A 20,400-nucleotide genomic window follows, 5' to 3' on the forward strand; every position below is an offset into this window, starting at 1 on the left:
TAATATGTATCGACGGATTTCCCTTGAGGCTCGGCACAGACATTTAGCTGCGATATATCTATACTAGTATTAATCATAAGCAGGAGGCCGAGCTTAAACGCACACGCACAGTTCATCTATACTTGCCAATTGTGAATTGAGGTATAGGATACTTGCAATAATTAGGGATAACCTAGTACTAGCATGGCAGCATCTACACCCATACCAGTCCCGCTCACACCAGAAGAGGAAGAGGAACAGATAGAATTCGCAATATTGCAAAGTATAATGCTGGATCAAGCGAGAGAAAGCGAAGATAATTTATGGATGACGCACTCACAGTGTGTCAGTGCTGCCGCTTCGGAGACAATAAATGGAAACACTAGGGGTGTGGAAGAAAGGTCTAGTCCTACCGGTAGTTCAGGATGTAGTCCGCATGTACCAGCAAACACCTCAATGTCATCTCGACGATCACCGACCACAATTGTAAGTAGCCTATAAGCAAATGCATATTGCATACCAAGGGTATATAGGAGTGGACCACCAGACTTTGGTATTTTATGGAACGTAAGGCTTCCTCTTTAGAGGCTTCGTGGATAGTTCTACAATGTTTGTTCGGCAAAACAGCTTCCATGAGCGCATTGGGGTCACAGTAACCACGATGACCGTCGTGTGGATCGGATACGGATTCTATTTCACATTACGTTTCGGATAGTTTAATCTTATTGTTTCGGATATTTTCGGATTATTGTAAACATAGGGTTCCATATTTTGGAATCGGGAAAGGACGAGGACACATTTACCAAACCATAAAAAGTAATTTACCATAATTGAAAACAGCCGATTTTGTTATATTTACTTGTTACTTACCCGCTTTTTACGTTCTTTCTGTATTGTGTTGACTAAAAAAAGATAATTTTTCATATTTTACTCCCGTCTTCTATATTTTAGGCCGAATAATAACGTCTGGCGTGGTCTTTTGGGGCATTTTAGGCTGAAAAGGAGGACGAATTAGCAAAGATGAGGACATTTGAACGAATGGAGGACATTTCTACAAAATGGAGTACAAATACTCCTAAATTAGGGCGTATGGTAACCCTTAAACATAAGTAAGTTTTATTACAAACCAAAACAAAAAAATCATCAGCTCGATTACCAGACACTGACTGTGGACAACCTGTGATTGGATTGGTGCCACAGCAAAGTTGTTCCATCAAGGGTCCAATCATATATATATACCAGCTAACCCTAACCATCCCCGTAGAGTTCCGCATCTCAGCTGTACGTACAATTAGGATTCATGAATAAAGTTATTTGGATAGTTCGTCGTATACTGAAGCTGTCGGACGGATTCATATTCTCAAGAATCAAGATCGGCATCACTGATCAGCACTATAGCATCTAGTTTCAGTATCGCAGGCCTACGTCGCACATTCAATCTCCGGCCTTCCATCTCAGAATTCAAACAATACGAATTTTTCACAGTCGAACACTCCAGACGTTTCAGAAAGATCCGCTAGATCGATATCACCAGAGCGTCATGGCCAGCAGTAAGTCGAAACAAACTTTTGCGAAGTATAGCCTAATTGCTAAATTCATCCATATCGTTGGTAGACAATCACTTTCCCCGAAGCGATTCAATTCGTGTATTAGTCCGACTATGAAATAGAATCCCGCCAGTAACCTGTCTCTCAATATTTATAACTCAATATTTTGCCGACGCATGCATGAATCTCAGCTTACCACTCACATTATCTGATCTACTGACTCTGCCGCTATAATAAAACTAATGTTTCTTGCAGGCGCAGGAACACGAATTCAAGAAATTGCTGCAAGGTGCGGGATGATATTTTACTCGGACACATTCTTTATATCGAACAACAGGAAAAGGAAATACAAAGCACCGCCAATCCCCCCGTTCATATGGCTATCCGAAACAATCATTTCGAGTGCATCGAAGAAATTATAAAGTATGCAAATATTCCATGCCTCACCATATATGATTAACATAGCCTATGTATTATTTGTACGCAGGGAATTTCCTGAGGTTCTAGACACGAAAAACGTTAAAGGTGACACTCCTTTGTACGTTGCAGTATCACAAGAAAATATTCTCATGACGCGGAGGCTAATCGCGGCTGGGGTATGATTTCAATAGCATTACAACAAGAATCCTAAGTACATTAGGACCAAAGTCTACATGGGACGCACCAGTACCAAAGGGTATATAATGGTGGATCGTAAACTTGTCACACCAAACCAGGGTTCTTTACTGGGGTGCGCGGACTAGTTTTGCGATTCACGAAGGCCGAGTTCCCTGAATTTACAGCCAATCCTCGGATTGATCAATTCAGCGACTGGAAAAAAGATGATATTCTCGCCGCAAATTAGTATTTTTCGGTAGTAATCAGCAATTTTTAGAATCCGTTACTGAGATCCCTTAGTCACAGTGAATATATTTTTTCATAATCTATCGAAAATTGAAGCCACCCATCATTAGGTATAGTGACGCCTATGAGCCATAAGTGGCAGCAACACTTTTGAATTGTTATGATAAGTAGCATTGTGATCTGTAAGTATGTCGGTAATTTAGGTACGCATATCGAATCGACTATATTGAACTTTGATATTGCAATGGCAGTCGGTCATTTTGTTTCGAGTGAATTCGCTCTACAACCTCGTTATCGCGAGTGCCACGAGTGAACACTAAACAAGGGAACAAGGTCCCGGGCGCATATGTTCGTCACAACATCTTTTGAGATTCATCAAATCACAAAGGGCTGAAGAACACTGCAGCAGGATGCATAGGCCTATATACTAATATATACAATCCCTTCAAGTCTGGGTATTTATAATATATCGAAATACGGAGGCGATTAAAATTAATTGACGATATACAGTCCTCCATCAACAGGTTAACCTCAACTGTAAGCAACGAAATAGAGACACTCCGCTGCAAGCAGCCGTTGAAAGAGACAACGAAACACTGTGCAGTCTGCTATTAAAGAACGGGGCGAATCCAAACCTGGGAATGAACAGAGGTTGGACTGCGGTGCACGAATGTGTGGATAGGGTAACAGTGGACAGTGGTATATATATAAATATATATATATATTGAAAAACTAATATTTACAGGGTAATACACGGCTGCTTGAGACTCTATTACGTCACGGTGCAAGTCCCAATGTCAGAGATACGTACGGAGTTAGTCCGGTTTTCTCCGGAGCCGCCTGCGGACGAAACGAATGCTTGAAGATTCTTTTAGCGGCGGGTATAATATCTCCGCCAGACTATTATAATTCTAGTTGTTTAATTCGACAGATTGGAGTGAAATGCCAGTAATCTAATATACTAATCTGATTTGTGAATTGTTTCTATTCTCTCATATTCTCTCTAATTCTGGTTTCCTGAAAATCAATAATAATAATCGTCAGATTATATATTCATCTGATCAAGACACGCACAAGAGACAATGCGATGAGACACAATCCGATGTACTGAACAGATAGGAGGATGTCAAACGACCGTTTGTGGTTTCTTAATCTGGCATCCACCTCGGCCTATAGAGCCCGATGCCACAGTTCCTGTCGATGATAATCTTTAATTCGCGGTTCTTTCTTGCTCTTTCCGTTCCTTGCGAGTGCGTTCATTCGTTGGATCTTTTTTCTGGGCCTTTTTGTCGCCGTAAGAACAGCGGCGCGGGAGGAGCCTAGATAAATCTCCAACGCGGTCGTCCAGGTAGCAGGCGCTTATCGTCGCCACTACCCCAGCTCCCCACGGATGCTACAGTATTAAACTGTATAGTACGAGACTAGCCAAGCTTGGTGTACTAACATTTGCCATTCTCATGCTTATGAGACAAGGCTACGATTTAAAAAGAGCAGAACTTGAATGTTGTTGTCTTTCTAATGCGAAATTTCATTCAATTTCAAAGTTTTTAGCGAATTCAGTGATTCTAATTCTAATTATACTTGAAAATGCTGCAAATTTTTGTCGTCCAAATTTGCATCCTACTATCCAATAAGCCAATATGCACTTCAATCGTTCACTCATTATACCGGCATTTGAAGTAGGCCTAATAATTTTTATGTTACAAGCTATATTTCCAGTGGATACCTAAACTCAAATTCGAAGCTGTGATACGATGTTTGCCATCCCAACAGTTAATATATTTCACAGGGGGTGATCCAAACTTGTGCGCATCCACGAAAGTAGCGTCTCCTCTGTACGAAGCGTGCAAGAAATCGCACCAGGACTGCGCGTTAACGTTACTAAAGTACGCGGCCGACCCGCACATCTCAAATTGCGAGAATTTGTACCCGATTCACATGGCTTGCAAAAAGGGATTGGTACGGTGAGTTATCCGATTTGAAACGACATCAAGGCCTTTTTCACTGAATTAACCAACTTTTTGAAATTTTCTCTTCGTCGTTTGATAAAATCGTACGTATGTGGACCAGGGGGGTGAATTTTCGTATATCAAGATAAAGTAGCGTATGTTAAACATATTTATTCAATTGAAATTTTTCTTCGCGCGATTGATTAGTTTAACAGGAATTTTTTCTTCGAATTCCTACCACTGCAACCCCAAAAATGAAGAAGAAAGAGCTAAATCAGCTCTACCAGTAAATCTGACCACATATATTTGCAAATACCAGAATTATTGGCCAAATTAATTCATTGACTTTGAAAATTTTTCACGGTTCTTGGGACTATATTGCAAATATGAACATTGATTTTTCATAACATCAATATCAGTGATTTTGGTGCGTAATAAGCCGACAGATATATACAGTTATACACATATTGTAGATTTAACGATCTTTCAACATTCTGATGCGTAAAAAGTGTTGATTTGTAACGATGGTTGATGGTTGATTGCTGATTTGTAACGATAATAATTGATCACTTCTTTAAATAACACGTTCGCATCTACCCTAGCCCCAACCGTAACCCTCACCACGGTGGAACGGCTTGTTGGCTGCCGTACCACAGATTCTGCCTCGTACACACGTTATTACGCAATAAATAAATGTTCGTATCATAAAAAATCTTGGTAATAATTTTGGCGAATATAATTATCACATTGATGAAATCTCATATATAAGGTTGAAACGATATTCAGGATGTAAGACCCCAATAGGTTGGGTTACCATACGTCCTCTTTTAAGAGGGTTTGTTTTCTTTTTTGACTTTATTGTAGGTGTCCTCGGAGGACGCCCAAACGTCCTCTTTTTTTGAGAATTTTGGTTAAATATAGGACAAAATTCGTCTGAGATACAGTAAATCATCACTGAAGTAACGCTCCGGCGGCTATTTCGGGAGTTGAGCCGAAAAGTTGATTTTTTTTTCAGTCAACCATCGTATAATGTGAAAGAGAAGTTGTATTTTAGGAGTTAAGCCGGAAAGTATATCATTGTTTTAGGATTTTCCTCCGGTATTGAAAGTCTGGAAATTTTGAAAAAGTGTCCTCTTTTCAGATTTCCAAAATGTGGTAACCCTAGGATAGGACATGTGGCGTGATATGCAATGTGTGTCGTGTGAATAACGATCGGAAGTAATACCTCGTGTACGACATCGCGTACGAGCTCGTATTCAGGCGATATATATGTGCATTGTGCATGGGATACAATGTATATTCAGTTCATTAAATTGATTCATTCGATTTTGATTTGACGCTACGTTTGGAACAATTCAATGAACTGCAAGTCGGGAAGTCAGTAACAAAAGTATGCGTTATATGTGCCATCAATTGACGTGTGTGGAAGGCAGGCTATGCGTTACGTCAGCCAACCAGCCGTTCACTGCCGGTCTGTCGAAAGGGAAATAGACACAGCTAATTGTCGCAAGTAACCTTCTGCAGTCAGATAACACAAGTTTAACATCACAAAGAAAATCCGTCCTGTGTTAAACACGTATTCCAGATCACCCGCGCACGAACAATTTTCTATAACCGTAACCACTGACGTGCAGTGAAGTTCATGGTTGGCGAGGCACTGACCCAAAATGGTAGCTCATGGGTGTCAAACTTACGGCCCGCGAAGTAATTCTGAGTAGATTGAAAGATAAGATCTCATGATAAGAGAATTTTCAGTCATGATTATAGTAATCTGATAGTGAGAGTAATTTGTTTTACAATAACAGCCATCAGCGAGGCTTGTGCAGCGTGCACGTCATGACAGCGGTCACGCAATCCCCTGCGCCCCATGACGTTGGACTAGTATCACAGTTACGATAATAATTTCATCAATTTAAAAACTGCGATACAAGGAAAAGATGTGAAGGTGACGAAACGAGCTCAGGGCAGACAAATCATAAATCGTCGGCAATACGCAGAGATCAGCAATTAGTTAATCCAGTTGGAAGCTGTCTCTTTGCAGAAGCTGAGCATGACATTGATTTACAAAACTACCCGTTTTCTAAGAACCGTTTCGACAAAATAAATCACACGAGTTTTGGCTTATACGGGTACGATGATCAACAATACAACCTCTCGTCAGTCAAAATATATGTTCGTATAAACAAGCACATACATCGCAATAACAACACGTGGAAATAATTCTTTTTCGTGACAACTTTGAAGTTTTTCAAAGCAACTTCACTTGTGAGTGTGCCGCGAGCGTTTTAAAATTCTTCTAGTGTGCTTCAAGCCGAAAATCTTTGGAAACCGCTAGCGCAGATAAATGTCTATTTTTGAAGTGTTCTTAATTTGCTTTCTGAAGAGCTTGTTCGAGGTACAGAGCTTCAATATACAATTGAATAGTATATTCGTATTGAAATGAATCCGAATATTTTGGGCTGACACTCGTTAGGGGCAATCGTCAGCAACTAGTAGAAAATTAGAAACAACTTTGTTTATCATTGGCGGGGGAGATAGCGTAGGTAGTGGTAACGACAAGCGCCCACCAATCTGACGGATCCGGTTCGATTCCCGTCGGAGGTTTATCTGGGCTCCTCTTCCCCCGCCGTTGCCGTTCTTACGGCGAAAAAAGCCCAGAAAAAGACCCGGCGAAAGAAAGCACGCATAAGATATGGAAAGAACTTGTAGAAAGGGCAGCGGCTTCAAAAAAGATCAACATCGAAAAGAACTGTGACATCGGGCACTCTAGGCCGAGGGGGATGTTAGAGTAAAGGGATCGCTACTGATGCGTGTCGTTCGACATTCTCTTATCTGTTAATGACATCGCATTGGGTCTAATCGCATTGTGCATTGTGTGTGGCTAGTTCAAATGAAAAATCTAACCCAACGATTATTATTATTATTACCAACATACCAGAGATGAGCATGGATTAGGATTAGGTTTTGAAAAAACAGGATTTGTGAAATTTTGTCGGATTTGGATTGGATTTGGATTAGACATTTTTTTCAGAACGGATTAGGATTTGGATTGGATTTACCTATTTTCTGGGAGATTGAAATGTCGTGTGGCGAATGGCGACAAACTTTCTTCAGATCAGTTATTAATGTACTTATGGTTACTAAGTTATCTTGAATCAAGTGAATCGTTGGTTGTGAAAGAAAATTTTCGAATCCCTCCATTGCATAAATTAGTATTTTTTCAAAATTTCCAGTTGGAATCGGATTAGGATTGGACATGGACTTGAATATGAAAAAGTTATGGATTAGGATTTGGATTTGGATTTGAAGGTTCGGATTTGGATTGGATTAGGACATAGAAATTTCAAATCCCCTCATCTCTGCAACATACGTATCACAAGATATGAAGTCACCAGCATGAAATTTAATTTGCATTCTATGGCATTTGCTAATGTGAGACAATCTTTGTGCTGTCCGAAAAAGGCTTTATAGAGATGGTAAATCGATCAATATGCTTCTCTCACGGCAGTCGACTGAGTCGAGGTCTGTTCTCAATACAGCAAGGACAGTTACCGCGAGAGCGTGGCGTGACTGAACGGAAAACACAGGTCTAATCCTGCTGCATTGTTTCATCAGTTCTGTAGGTAACTGTCGCTACGCGCTATGAGTTTCACCGACAAGGTCGTTTTGGTCACTGGTGCCTCGAGCGGAATCGGTCGTGCTGTGGCTGAAGCATTTGCGAAGCGCGGCGCACATTTAGCTATCACAGGGCGAGACGAAACAAATCTGAGCAAGGTTAAGGATAATTGCGAAGAGAGCGGGGACGGAGAAGTTCTTCCAATTCTGGTTGATTTTTTCGATATAGCTGCAGTCGAACATGTAGTGCCAAAGGTGGTGGAGAAGTTCAAAAGGCTGGATATTCTCATCAACAACGCGGGGACAGCCAAAATCGGAAATCTAATGACATCTACCGTTGACGATTTCGATTTCCACTTTACTGTCAACGTGAAAGCGATGTTCATCCTGTCCAAATCCGCAATGCCGTATTTGGAGGCGTCGCACGGAAACATAGTAAATGTTTCGAGTATTGCAGGGCCGCACGTTATAGACAACGTACTGATGTACGGAATGAGCAAAGCTGCTGTAGATTACTTCACGAAGTCTACCGCAAAAGAATGCGCACCCAAAAATGTACGCGTAAATTCCGTGAATCCGTCAGTCGTCAGGACCAACATTGGAAGGTAGGTATGAGCATTATAAATTGGTCAAAATTACGGCCCAATTATAGTCATGCGACTGGTAAACCCGGTTTGAATACGGACCTGACAGCAAACCACCAAAATGACTATCGAATTCATATCAAATGATGAAAATCCGGGCAATATACTCTCACTCTCGTGTCTGGCTGCACGTTTAGGCGAGGGTTCACCCTTCAAATAATGAGTATTGTATGTTGTGATGGCATATTAGCTGTCGATACCAATTGGTGAAAATTATTCGGCAAGGCATTAAGCAAGACAAGTAATTTAATATGATAGGGCGATTTTTTTACATGTCAAAATTTTGTCAAAATTGTAGCGTTCGAAATTTGTAAAAATTGTTTACGAAGTCTTTTTTTTTTGCGAATTGTATTTCATTCGCATCGTAGATGTTTGCACTGTCGATGAACCATATAGCCTATATAAAGGCTATGGATGAACTTATCATTTGACATTTTACAGCTCGTAGCCAACTTCATTATAGGCCTACAGTTGTAGACGGTCAATTGTCTACTCATTGTGAATCATAAACGGTCAAATGAAAGAAATAAGTTGGCATGGTGTTATGCTCAACGTACCGCAACATCCTAACTGAAGCAAGACAGCGTGGGCATTGGTTTTTATACCAAGAAGCGCATGATGAAAGATTGTGATTGTCGACAACATTGTCAGAATGAAGCAACACGGTGTGTCACCAGCAGTGTACGCACAACTTGAGTGTTGCTAGCCAACAACTGCTGTTGTTGAAAGTTCTTTCTCCATTCATGACAAGCTACTCAGTAAGCACAGACACTTTCTACCCGAGAATGTAGCAAAGTATCTTTCGTTGTACTACAACAAATTTTAATTATTTCTACCATAGGGTGTGATGTAACTACTGGAATTCTTCATAGGTTCAGATTTCGTAAACATAAAGTTTTTGTCATGTAACGATTTTTCAGTTTTTAAGTCAAAAAGTTTTTTCAGGCCAAACTACTTCGTAAGGAGAGACAGTTCCAACCAGAAATGAAGATACGTAGTGCAATTCTACCATTCAAACACCTAATCTGCATACATGAGGTCAAAATTAAGTTTTTTTAAGATATAAAAATGTCTAAATTTTGAATTTTTAGGTTAAAATCATAATTTTTTTTGTTTAAAAAAAATCGCCCTAATGATGACATATAAAAACCGTTCAGATTGTCATGGAAAATTGCAAATCCAGTAGAGTGCTACTACTATTACATTTCGTAACATTTATGGTTATCGAAAAAAGGTTATCGCGGTTATTTCTAAAAGCGATAGGCTATCCTATAGTTATATAACTATTTTAACTTAATGTTCTTTTAAAGACTGTTTGGAGCGACTCCGGAACAAGAAGAAGCGTTCTACGAGCAGATAAGTCAGAATCATCCAATTGGAAGGCTTGGAACCGTGGAAGAAATTGCAAGCGCGATATTGTTTTTGGCATCAGAAGAATCGGCTTGGACGACTGGAAATTGTTTCTTGATGGATGGAGGAAGGTCACTCGTAACGAACTAAGTTCAGTCGCCGAAACTAACAATATCGTCATACAATCACCATCCCTCGCAATCGCAACCACAGCAGAAATCAGTCCACCGGCCGTGTCACCGGCTCTGTTGCATTCACCCAAATAAATGATTGAGGATCAAGCTGTATAGAAACGAAAGACAAGCTTAACCTAAACATGCACGTCAACTCATCGTGAGTTGATACAAAAGTCTCTGTCAGCATGGACAATAGTCATGCGTGACGACATGAGTCTGAGAAATGTGTGCATTTTCTGATTCAGGTTGTATGTATTTTCAATGTAAATATCTTCTGCCTGTCTCTCGGCGCGCTATGCGACAAGAACAAATATATATCATGTTTCTGTGCAACAATTACTACCAATATTGCTATCTTTCTTTGGAATCAGTGATTTCGTCTACTGAGCGCGCGTAAAGATTAGTGGTTCTCACCAACGGCTCTCCGAGTCGCTCGCAGCGACATTTCTTGTCTCACAGTCACAGATGCCTAGAAATTTTTGGTGGTTTACAGTCAACAAATCTCTTCCCGGTTCAAAGATATATATAGCAACGCTTATACTCAAGATTGCGTCCTGCAGATGGTGACAAAACACGGTGAAAATTGATAAAAAAGTAACTAACCATCACCAGCTATCATGCTTTACATTGCAAGTTTCAATTTGGGTTAAATTGATAGTAGCCCACATCTTTCTCAGCAAGTAACTCACGTTTATACAATACATGCACGGCATCCCATGCTGGCAACAGTTGGTGAATTCCTTCTAAACAGTAGCAGATGCAACGGTTCGACATTAGTTCTTGACCTGTCTGTTTCACTTCATACAGAGCATTGTATATTGATCTGATAAAGCGCAATATGTTTGCGAGTCTCATAAGCGATGTAGATGATGCCTGGTTTAGATCAGGAGCCGGCAACGAAACTTCGACGAATAGAAGTCAAGAAATATTGTTTCTCTAATAAAAGAGAGCCAAGCCGCAACGAAGTAGCCTGCATCTGATGTTTGATGTCAATGCATCAGCGTCAGCTGCTTAGCAGTCTACTGAATAACAGGCGAGTTCGTCGCAGCGCACATTATAGTATTCCAACATCGTGCTATAATGATATCATGTAAATTATAAAAACGCATGCATTTTGCTGTAGCTGGGGAATTCGGGAACCAATTTGCTCGCAGTACTGTCGTGCGTAGTCCTAAGGTCCTAAAACGCTAATCATAACCCAATAGGGTCGTCGAAGAACTTGTTAAAGTGACCGACAAGGATATGGTCGAAAACTGCGGTAAAAGCCCGTTGCATTTCGGTGCTGAGGAAAACGAATTGGAAATACTTGAAATTCTTATCGAGAACGGTTACGACGTGGACGTGAAAATAGCAAAAAGCAAAATATCATTCAGGTGTCGAATGCAGGCGATATTTGTTATATACAAGCTGTGCCTGACAGCTTATTATTATGATTGTTATTGTCAGAGATAGAAGACAAACTGCTTTGTTTTTCGCTGTGGACAACGATTCAGAAGAAGCGACTGCGACACTTTTAAAGGCTGGGGCCCAAACTGATCTCGATTACGTTAAGGTATGTGGCCTACATCGGCACTATGCTTCTACATCTACTCTACAGTTCCGATAAAATTCCTGTGTACCTATATGTAACGCAGGAAAGGGTACATCGAAATGACCCTTATAGTGTGCATTGTGCATTCCTCCTTCTTTACATCGTCTACGCCAGGTGGGTTTCTGATTTCGAAAACTACTCAAAGTCGTTTCGACACCTTAGTAACGTTCATTAATTGTATCGCAGTCTTGTGATGTATTGCAATGGTAAATGGGAAATAGCAAATATATTTCTCTCATTTCCAAATTAACTCAGTTTCCCTGGTGATACGGCTTTGTAATTTGCAGCCTCTATTAGTAGCGGAATCACACAGACAGTACAACATCGTGGATATGCTGATCGCCAGTGGAGCTGATATCAACGCAACCTTTGCCGAAGAGGGAATGATATTCCCTGCCACTATCGCATTCGCGATCAGAGATAACGAGTAATATATGAGTCCATAGACCGTGGTGTTTTTCTCACTCTGGAAAATGTCCCAATGCCCTGATATACGTATTGTAAAACGTACTCTATTTCAGAGTCTCTGAACTTATTTTGTCCTCGATAGAATGTTTAGAAAGATATTACTGGCCGGTTGCGACGTAGCGCGGTGTTTTGAATGTCCGTTTGAAGACGCAGATCATACGATTTTCAGCGAGGAGGAGCAGAAAAAGTCGGTAAGACCAATCTGATGTTCAATGCAATGGTACAAGATATTAGGTACTTGATTATATTTATATCATATGCTGTATTAATCGAGATTCTATCCATTGTAAATCCAGCCCATAAAAAATCTCGATGTTTAGAGAGAAATAACAATCAATGTTATCGAGGATTCAGATCGTGATTTTTATTACTATTTCTGTTGTACTGCTCTACGACTGTTACCTTCACACGCTTATCCCATATGTTATTGCCAGCTACTAACGATTATGGAATGTGGATATAATCTTCTCTTCAATCCGCTACTAGTTACTGACGATTACCCTTTGAACAGTGTCAGCAGAAAATATCCGGGTTTATTTTGATATGAATAATTGAATGTATTCAATTGTAGGCTATACTAACAAAAAAGAAAATTATATAAACCTATAATTGCATTATACCCGATCTGGATATTTCAGTTCTGTTATTTCCTGGGATTAGAGCAGAATATCCAATGGGCCGGCTGGACCCTTGTTCACTTACTCGGCTTCGTTGACAACGTGACGCTATGTAAGCGGATGAGAGACATATTGCTGACTACGGAACATTGGAACGACATAGCGCTTACTGTTGGTAAGTTAGGACTTAATCGTCAAGTGAACGAATTTGAATAAACTATACAATGTTGGAACGTGGTGCCTGAGCCAGATGTTGATATCGACTGCTGTGGACGTAAGAGCAGTGGTTCTCAACCTTTTTGCCTTAGCGGACCCTTTTTGGACCGTAACGGACCCCCTCGGAACCCCAAAGTTTAATTTCAAATTTAGTTCTATTATAGAATAACCGTCATCTGTCCCGTGCAAATATCAACTGCAGGCTAGTGATAAACAGCAACCATTCCTTAAATCAACATTATAGGCTACTCTGTATGTAGAAAGTGGGAAGAATTTTATTATTTCAAAGCGAATTATGTAGCTAAATCTCTTGAAATACCCGGTCAGGTCTTGAAAATTCGCGCTGTCTATCCGATACGAACGAGTGCCGAAAACCCACTCCCACAAAGATAAGCAGTGACGAATGTAATAATAAAGCGTAACGTTTTCGATGCCGCCCTTGGGTATGATCACCACATATGTGACACCAAAAGTTAGTAAATGAATTTAGTGAACGTGAACATACAACGTCCAGCATAGTCATTTCTAGGTGGCAGCTCATCTGGAAGTTAGTAAGAGTAGTATATGCCTGTCACAAAAGAATGTGGACCAACCATACGTATGTATCAGTTTAGGCTATTGGCAATTCGGCAATTCAAATGTGTTTGCACAGTTAAATATTTCGTCTCCAACGGTCATTCTGTTTATGTCAGCTATCAATTTTTGGCAGTTATGAAGCGAAACTGCCTCATGAATTCTGTAAATTAAAAAATACGAAATAGGTTATCAGCCATTTTATAAATTTGGAGGCTTCGCGGACCCCCTGGAAATGCTTCACGGACCCCCAGTCGAGAGCCACTGCGTAAGAGGGTATTCACTAGGGATGGTGTGAATGTGAACGCGAGGTTCACGTTCGCGTTCTGTGTGTGAACCTCGGGAATTTAGAGGTTCACGTTCACAACAGAACCTTGGTAGGTTCTGCACTGTGAACCTTTCGCGTATATTACAATTTTCACTTCATTATGACATTTTTCGTTCAAATTTATTGCATTTCAACTGCGGGCCAGTCAATGCATGGCGCTGGCAGTATAAAAATCAACAGTAAACGACCATGCACCTTGACAATCTCAAAAGTTTTACTTGCTTTGTTACAATTGTTTGCTCGAAATATCCAGCTTTATTACCCTTTGTGAACATTTAGTGACTCCCTGCTGTGAGCTTGACCCGCAATCACGCAACATCACGAGCGAAATGCGTAGTCAGCAATGATGCTTACTCCACCAATCAATGAGATTAATATCGTTAACTGATGTAATAAATCTAGCAGGAGTTCAGGGTTAATCTTGACTGCATAGGTTCACTGTATCATTAAATCCAATTCCGTACGGTTGAGGTGTTGGCTACTGCTGTATAACTTGTTAATGGAGTAAAATCGGTAGCAAGTATACAAACCTGTTTTACACTCTGCTCGATATCAATGTAGCAATACTCAGACGCCGAATACATTGTCCGGTCTGGGCTAGACCGTTAAGGCGTAAGCTTTTATTCCCTGGTAAGTCGTCGTCGAAATTGTTGGCTTGACGACGGAAAATATTGATTTTATGGGATTATTATATTACTTGATTACCTCAGTTGATACATTTAGCGACGTTTAAAACGCCAATATGTACCTCAGCATTGTGGCATTATGTGGCCCGAGTCGTCGCTAGGTATTGTGTACAGCTGTACACTGTACGATATAGGCTATCACTCCACTGAAAGATAGGATTGGAATTAGCAATATGACGTCACGTGACGTCATGAGGTTCACGTTCGTGTTCACACAGAACCTTTCAAAAAGGTTCGCGTTCACACGAACCTGAACCTTTCAGAGGTTCGCACCATCCCTAGACTATTCACCTTGATAGCAGTTTCATAATGATTACATAGGCTGTGATGTAACGAATCTGAGTGCCATTTGATTGCCTCACCTGTCGCCAGGATGAGTAGCATAGCCTACAGGAAATTGATGAAAAACACTTAGAATTATTGGGATTTCTCTACCGATGTTCATGAATTTTGACTAATTTTGAACATTTGTACAACCAAAATACACAATTCTGCAAATTCATTCTTCGAAAACATAGGGCGAAAAGAAAGGTGACGGGGCACCGGCGAGCCAAGCTTCACCTGTGATTGCGGAATTCAACATATGAACGGCCAGAATTTATATGAACTGGTTTTAATCGAATGCTATTATCGCACTAACTGATTCCGTACATCCAGACCGACCTTCAATTATGAATTATATGATATGTATGATAAGTAGACAATCGAATAAGCAGCCCTTTTAGGTTTGTGTGTTTCTGAATCTGACTATAAAGTGATTAGTGCCCTCACAAACCACGGACCTCGCCGCACGTCACGATAAATAATAAAATAGCAGTTTCGCTAGACAAGATAGCGTAATGGTTGAGCGTCCGCGGCTTCTTGATCAGTTGGTCTTGGGCTCAATCCAAGATCAAAGACCTGATTACAGTAATTAGTAACACTGATATCCACCGCACTTTTCGCTTGGCGCTCAGCATTACTCGGATAGCATGGGGTGGAGGGGTGGTGGAATACTTAGAAAGCCATACAAGGCTATTTCTGCACAACCCTTGTCCAGAGGCATATGCACATCATGCGCTCGTTGTATAATGTATATATATGCAACACGCACATGCACATATCGTGTGTAGCCATATCATGCGTCGGTGTATAAGCCGTAAAAACATCAATGACAAAAATAAACAGCTTCCTATCCGTTCCTAGGCTCGTGTAAGCAGCGTTGCAATTCAGGTGCGACGAGGGTGCGACACAAAGATCATTTGTTATCATCAGGCTCGTGTATTTATTGCCTACGAAAGCCCCCGCCTTACCTACGAACGGTTGGTGTTGAACTATGTGTTCAAATTTTACAGGACAGCCGAGGAGTTTAACGCATCTGTGCCGGTTGAAAATCCGACGAACTGCCAAGACAATCTTATTTGATCGGACTGATGTGCCGCTCCCTAAACCGCTGCTGGACTACTTGAATCATAAACCATTTTGAATGAAAACCCTTTTTCTACCATAAGACCACCACGGGATTGCGTTATAAACAACGCCTTTTGGATTGCGAGATAGTTTTAGTAGTTTAATTAGAATCGATTCATTAAAGCGAAATTACGGCAATATAGTTTCTGGTTTTCCTGAAGGCGCTGCAGCAACACTGTACAGTGCGAAACGAGACAAGCTTGCTGCACAGACATTTGCCATTCTCGTGTTTACGTGAATGAACTCGATTTTAGTTGTATTCCTTTCTAATTCCGAAATTAATTCAATTTCCAAGCTGTTGCGAATTCACTAATCCTAATTCTGATCTAATTTGGAAAAAACAGTGTAGCTATAATTTTAATCTATATTAGGATAACCTAGAATTACCATATTTTTGTATTCCAAATTCCGGACGCTCTTCAGCGCCCACTAGCGGATTTCAAAATGAGGTACGAGCACATTGTGGATCAATATCACGTCACATCAGAAAAGCTTTGTCTATCGACTAGAGGTGGTCACGATCCGGTTTAGGAGTATGTGGCTGTGTGTTATTGTAGGTTATAACCAGGGCTGAAGCCACATTTTTTCAGCCCCATCATGGCCTTAGTAGGTAATGGCCACACGCCGCCCAAATAAACACTGATATTGAGCCCATCGTAATCGATGCAACTTCTATGGCTTACTATATGCATCTGGTCGATAAATGACTTGGAATGAAATATGTCAATAATATTGGTTCTTCCATATATTACTATATAATTTGATGCTCACTCCGTCCACATGATCAGAGTTTGCGGTAGAGCTGGTGGAGGATGATGACTTCGAAAATGCAAGGAGCGTAATTGTACTTCCCGATACTAAGACCAATATATGTGACACTAAATTGCACGTAGCGCGACGAAAAATTTCATGTAGCATCAATCTGCCCAAAAATAATATTGTTTATCTTGATTTAGGAAAAATAATGAGCTTACTTCAAAGTTCCGGACATTTAGGCATATTTTAGAAATTCCTCCCGGACGCAGTTTCAACAGTCAAATTCCTGACATGTCCGGAAAATTTCGGACGTATGGCAACCCTAGGATAACCTGAAATTTTCTAGCTTGCAGCCACGCGAACTTGGCAGAAAAAGTTTAATATCACACGAAAATTGCAAACGCAAAATCTTGGTTACAAAACAAAAATTCACGCCGGAAAGAAAAAGAACCAAATAACGAAAACAGCTGATTGACGAGAAAGGACCGCAAAGCCTGTGTGTGTATGCATGTACAATTGAAAACTGTACAACAAAGAGCAAAGACCACGATCGCTGTGTATGCACAATGACGCTGTGTGTAGAAATGAGGCGATTACAAGATTTTTAATGCACTGGAGATAATGGTGGCTGCGATGCATTTCTCACACGGATAGGATTGTTTTGTGGGGTGGGGGGTGTTGTCAAAATTCGGCAACTGAAGTGTACAACCAGTAGAGTTGTGCAAAAATAACGTGTTTTTTTTTCGGATTCCGGGGATTCACTGATAAAACTGTTGAGTTGACTAAAAAAACGCTGCACTCCAAATTTGGCTCGATTCCAACCGGTAGATGTGAATGCACATGAGTTTGAAAATTTTGAATTTATTATAAAAAATTGTGAAAAGAATATTAAAATTCTCCTGTAAAACCCATGAAATTGCCGAGTTGTTTTGCTTACTTCCAACTGTTAGAAGCAAAGTGATTGCAGTTGAGAATTTTGGATTCGCAAAATAGCCAGGACGGTGGGTAATTCCAGAATGACGGAAAACTCAAATAACTTCTCTTTAACGGGTTGGAATTGCGTCAAATTTGTTTTGCATCGATTTTGTAGACAACTCAACAATTTCATGGGGTTGACAAGAAAATTTGAAAATTCTTTTTACATTTCTTTTATAATAAATTCAAAATTTTAAATCTCCTGTGGGGTCACATCTACCAGTTGAAATCGAGCCAAATTGGGTGTGCAGCGTTCATTTAGGCAACCTAACAAGTAAATTGGTGAATCCTCGGAATCCAGAAAAAAGTTATTCTTGAACAGCTATTTTTGATATCAAACCATGAGTGCGTGTCAAAGCTTGCAAGGCGTTACAACAGTCAGAAATACAAAGCAGCAGAGTAAGCCTCAGGGTTACAACCCCACTAATAATATCAAGTAGATATCACACTTTGAGAGAAATATCGGCAAGTTTTGTGACGTTTCTAGCAGGTTTGTAACGAGTCGCAATTTTTCGTTGACTCGAGGCATTTTCTTAAAAATGTAAAATGACTCAGCTCGACTCGAGTCAATTTGCGTATTTACACGGCTTGTACTCGAGTCACAGCGTATGCCTCAACTTGACTCGAGTCAAAACCGTAAAAGTGAAATTGACTTGCGACTCGCGACTTGGATACAACCCTGCTTTCTACTTTATTTCATGCTCAAGCATAGCGGTGCCAGTAAACCTGCACAAATAACTGCTCAGAGTTTTGGAAATGCGCGTTAAGCTAGATGCCACATCTTTCGAACACCGTCTGAATATATCCGGAATACTGGTGAAGGTGATAGTTATCGGCTTAAAAACCTGTGGCAAAATGATTGATTATGATCGCGTGCCACACAATGTTAAGGATGATATCGATGATATTTTGTATCGAACAAATCACAATGCTACAATGCAGCTAGAAGCAGCAAATTCGGACAAGCTAAAGGCCGTACAATATCAAAAAATAAGCTTTACATGTTAGTAAGACCTCCGTTTCTTATCAAAATAAGCAGCTTCGGGTAAAAGACACTGTTTTCAAGCGCGACTAAACGCAATAAAACACAGCACGGAAATTCCTATACGAAAAAACATTTCGCTATCACTGATACACATGGATTATCAAGTCGTAGCGGGGTCGGTACATGATACAACACGACGCTTAGCAGATCATGACATTTGAAAAGTGAAAAAAAACTAGAAACGTATCTTGCACAATGCGGAATCCATTATACAGGGCTGGGCCAAACCGAGTACCAGATTGATTCGATTCTGAATCTAGTAGTAGGCTTAAAATCGAGCATCACTCATTATCACGTTATAACCAGGGCTGCAATGACTCGAGTCATGTTTTCAAATGCGTAAATTTTGTATTGACTCGACTTGTGCTAGAGAACCAAGTCACATGACTCGAGACTAGGACGGCCAATACAGACCCATTTCGTTGTAACTTCAAAGAATAGTAAAGTCACCACATGATTGGTATTTCGTCTATCAGTCCTGCTACTTGGAAAATAGGGCCAGAAACTGATAAAACTGCTGGAATCATTGTGCCCAACGCCTAACGCTATATACGAAACGTCTGTGACCGGGATTGCAGTATCCCACAGGCGCACACAGTCCATTAGTCATGTATCATAAATATGTGATAATACTGAGAATAGAACTGAAGATGTCTCGAGTTGAAGAATTGTTTTTTACGGAATGTTCGTTCACTCGATCCCGTCCAGAAACGACGTGTCGTAATTCTGAACCAGGGTCCGTATGAACGACATTTCTTTTCGCGTGTTCTCGAATATGATCCGGGGGTCGTCCGAGCGGCATCGCAGGCAATTGGGCGCCATCACCATCGCCAAGTTGTTGGAGTCCATTTTCGTGATGGCCGCATTCTCCGGTTGAGAAAACACCTGGAAATATTCAATCACGAGTCAGATAGGGAATCATAGACATACGAGCAGTGGGTCTGTCACACTTGAGAAATGGGGTTGAAGCAGGGTTGTAATGACTTGAGTCAAGATAATTGGGTGACTCGGCCTGACTCGAGTCATTTTTTTATGCGTAAAATGACTCGACTCGAGTCAATTTGTTTATTGACTCAACTTGTACTTGAGTGATTGTGTATCACTCGAGACTAGGACGGCCAAGACAGACATTTCATTGTAACTTCGGAGAATAGTAAAGTCACCACGTGATTGGTATTTCGCCTATATCATACTTGGAAAATAGGGGCAGAAACTGTTGAGAATGAGGAAAATTACTATATTACGAAAGCGAGCCACTCGGTGGTGTATTAAAAATGACTCGACTTGACTCGAGTCAAAACTATAAAAGTGAGATTGACTTGTGACTCGGAACCCTGCGACTTGGTACAACCCTGGGTTAAAGTTGGTGTTTCGTGTATGGGACAAACATTAACTAGAAAACTTTTAGATTTTCAAAATTAGATTGGCATTAGACTTAGCCACACAGCTTTTTCCGAAACAGATTTGAATTACTGAATTCACGTAAAATTTTAAATTAGAGTGAAGAAACATTACAAAAATTAGATCATAATTTGACTACCTGCATTAGTCTATTTATGGACATCATTGCGTACGATTAACATCAATAAATTT

The 20,400-nt window shown here is 40.5% G+C and overlaps 3 protein-coding genes across 4 annotated transcripts in view; 2 read left to right on the forward strand and 1 right to left on the reverse strand.

Moving 5' to 3' along the window:
* LOC145445778 (ankyrin repeat and SOCS box protein 14-like) lies at positions 1-17,478 on the forward strand. Of its 2 annotated transcripts, XM_080323920.1 has the most exons (13): positions 9-465; positions 1,465-1,529; positions 1,782-1,949; positions 2,014-2,122; positions 2,894-3,052; positions 3,115-3,250; positions 4,159-4,333; positions 11,309-11,476; positions 11,550-11,655; positions 11,982-12,121; positions 12,245-12,353; positions 12,801-12,954; positions 15,917-17,478. In XM_080323920.1, the coding sequence occupies exons 1-13, from the start codon at positions 184-186 to the stop codon at positions 16,045-16,047; spliced, it is 1,902 nt and encodes a 633-aa protein (XP_080180046.1). In that variant the 5' UTR covers positions 9-183; the 3' UTR covers positions 16,048-17,478. The 2 variants fall into 2 exon arrangements, 1 of the variants encoding a protein (XP_080180046.1); XR_013917112.1 differs by lacking the exon at positions 15,917-17,478 and having other exon boundaries at positions 1-465; positions 12,216-12,353; positions 12,801-12,941.
* Positions 7,798-10,449, forward strand: LOC145445798 (3-oxoacyl-[acyl-carrier-protein] reductase FabG-like). Its single transcript, XM_080323942.1, has 2 exons — positions 7,798-8,538; positions 9,888-10,449. The coding sequence occupies exons 1-2, from the start codon at positions 7,961-7,963 to the stop codon at positions 10,075-10,077; spliced, it is 768 nt and encodes a 255-aa protein (XP_080180068.1). The 5' UTR covers positions 7,798-7,960; the 3' UTR covers positions 10,078-10,449.
* Positions 17,150-20,400, reverse strand: part of LOC145445775 (rho GTPase-activating protein 39-like) — a 17,058-nt gene continuing 13,807 nt past the window's right edge. Inside the window, exon 14 of the mRNA XM_080323914.1 lies at positions 17,150-19,692. Within this exon, the coding sequence (XP_080180040.1) occupies positions 19,498-19,692 (195 nt within the window). The 3' untranslated portion in view covers positions 17,150-19,497. The remainder of the gene's footprint in view (positions 19,693-20,400) is intronic.

The sequence above is a fragment of the Botryllus schlosseri genome, chromosome 9, assembly GCF_051294905.1.
Source record: "Botryllus schlosseri isolate E-star chromosome 9, Bs_hap1, whole genome shotgun sequence".
Taxonomy (NCBI): domain Eukaryota; kingdom Metazoa; phylum Chordata; class Ascidiacea; order Stolidobranchia; family Styelidae; genus Botryllus; species Botryllus schlosseri.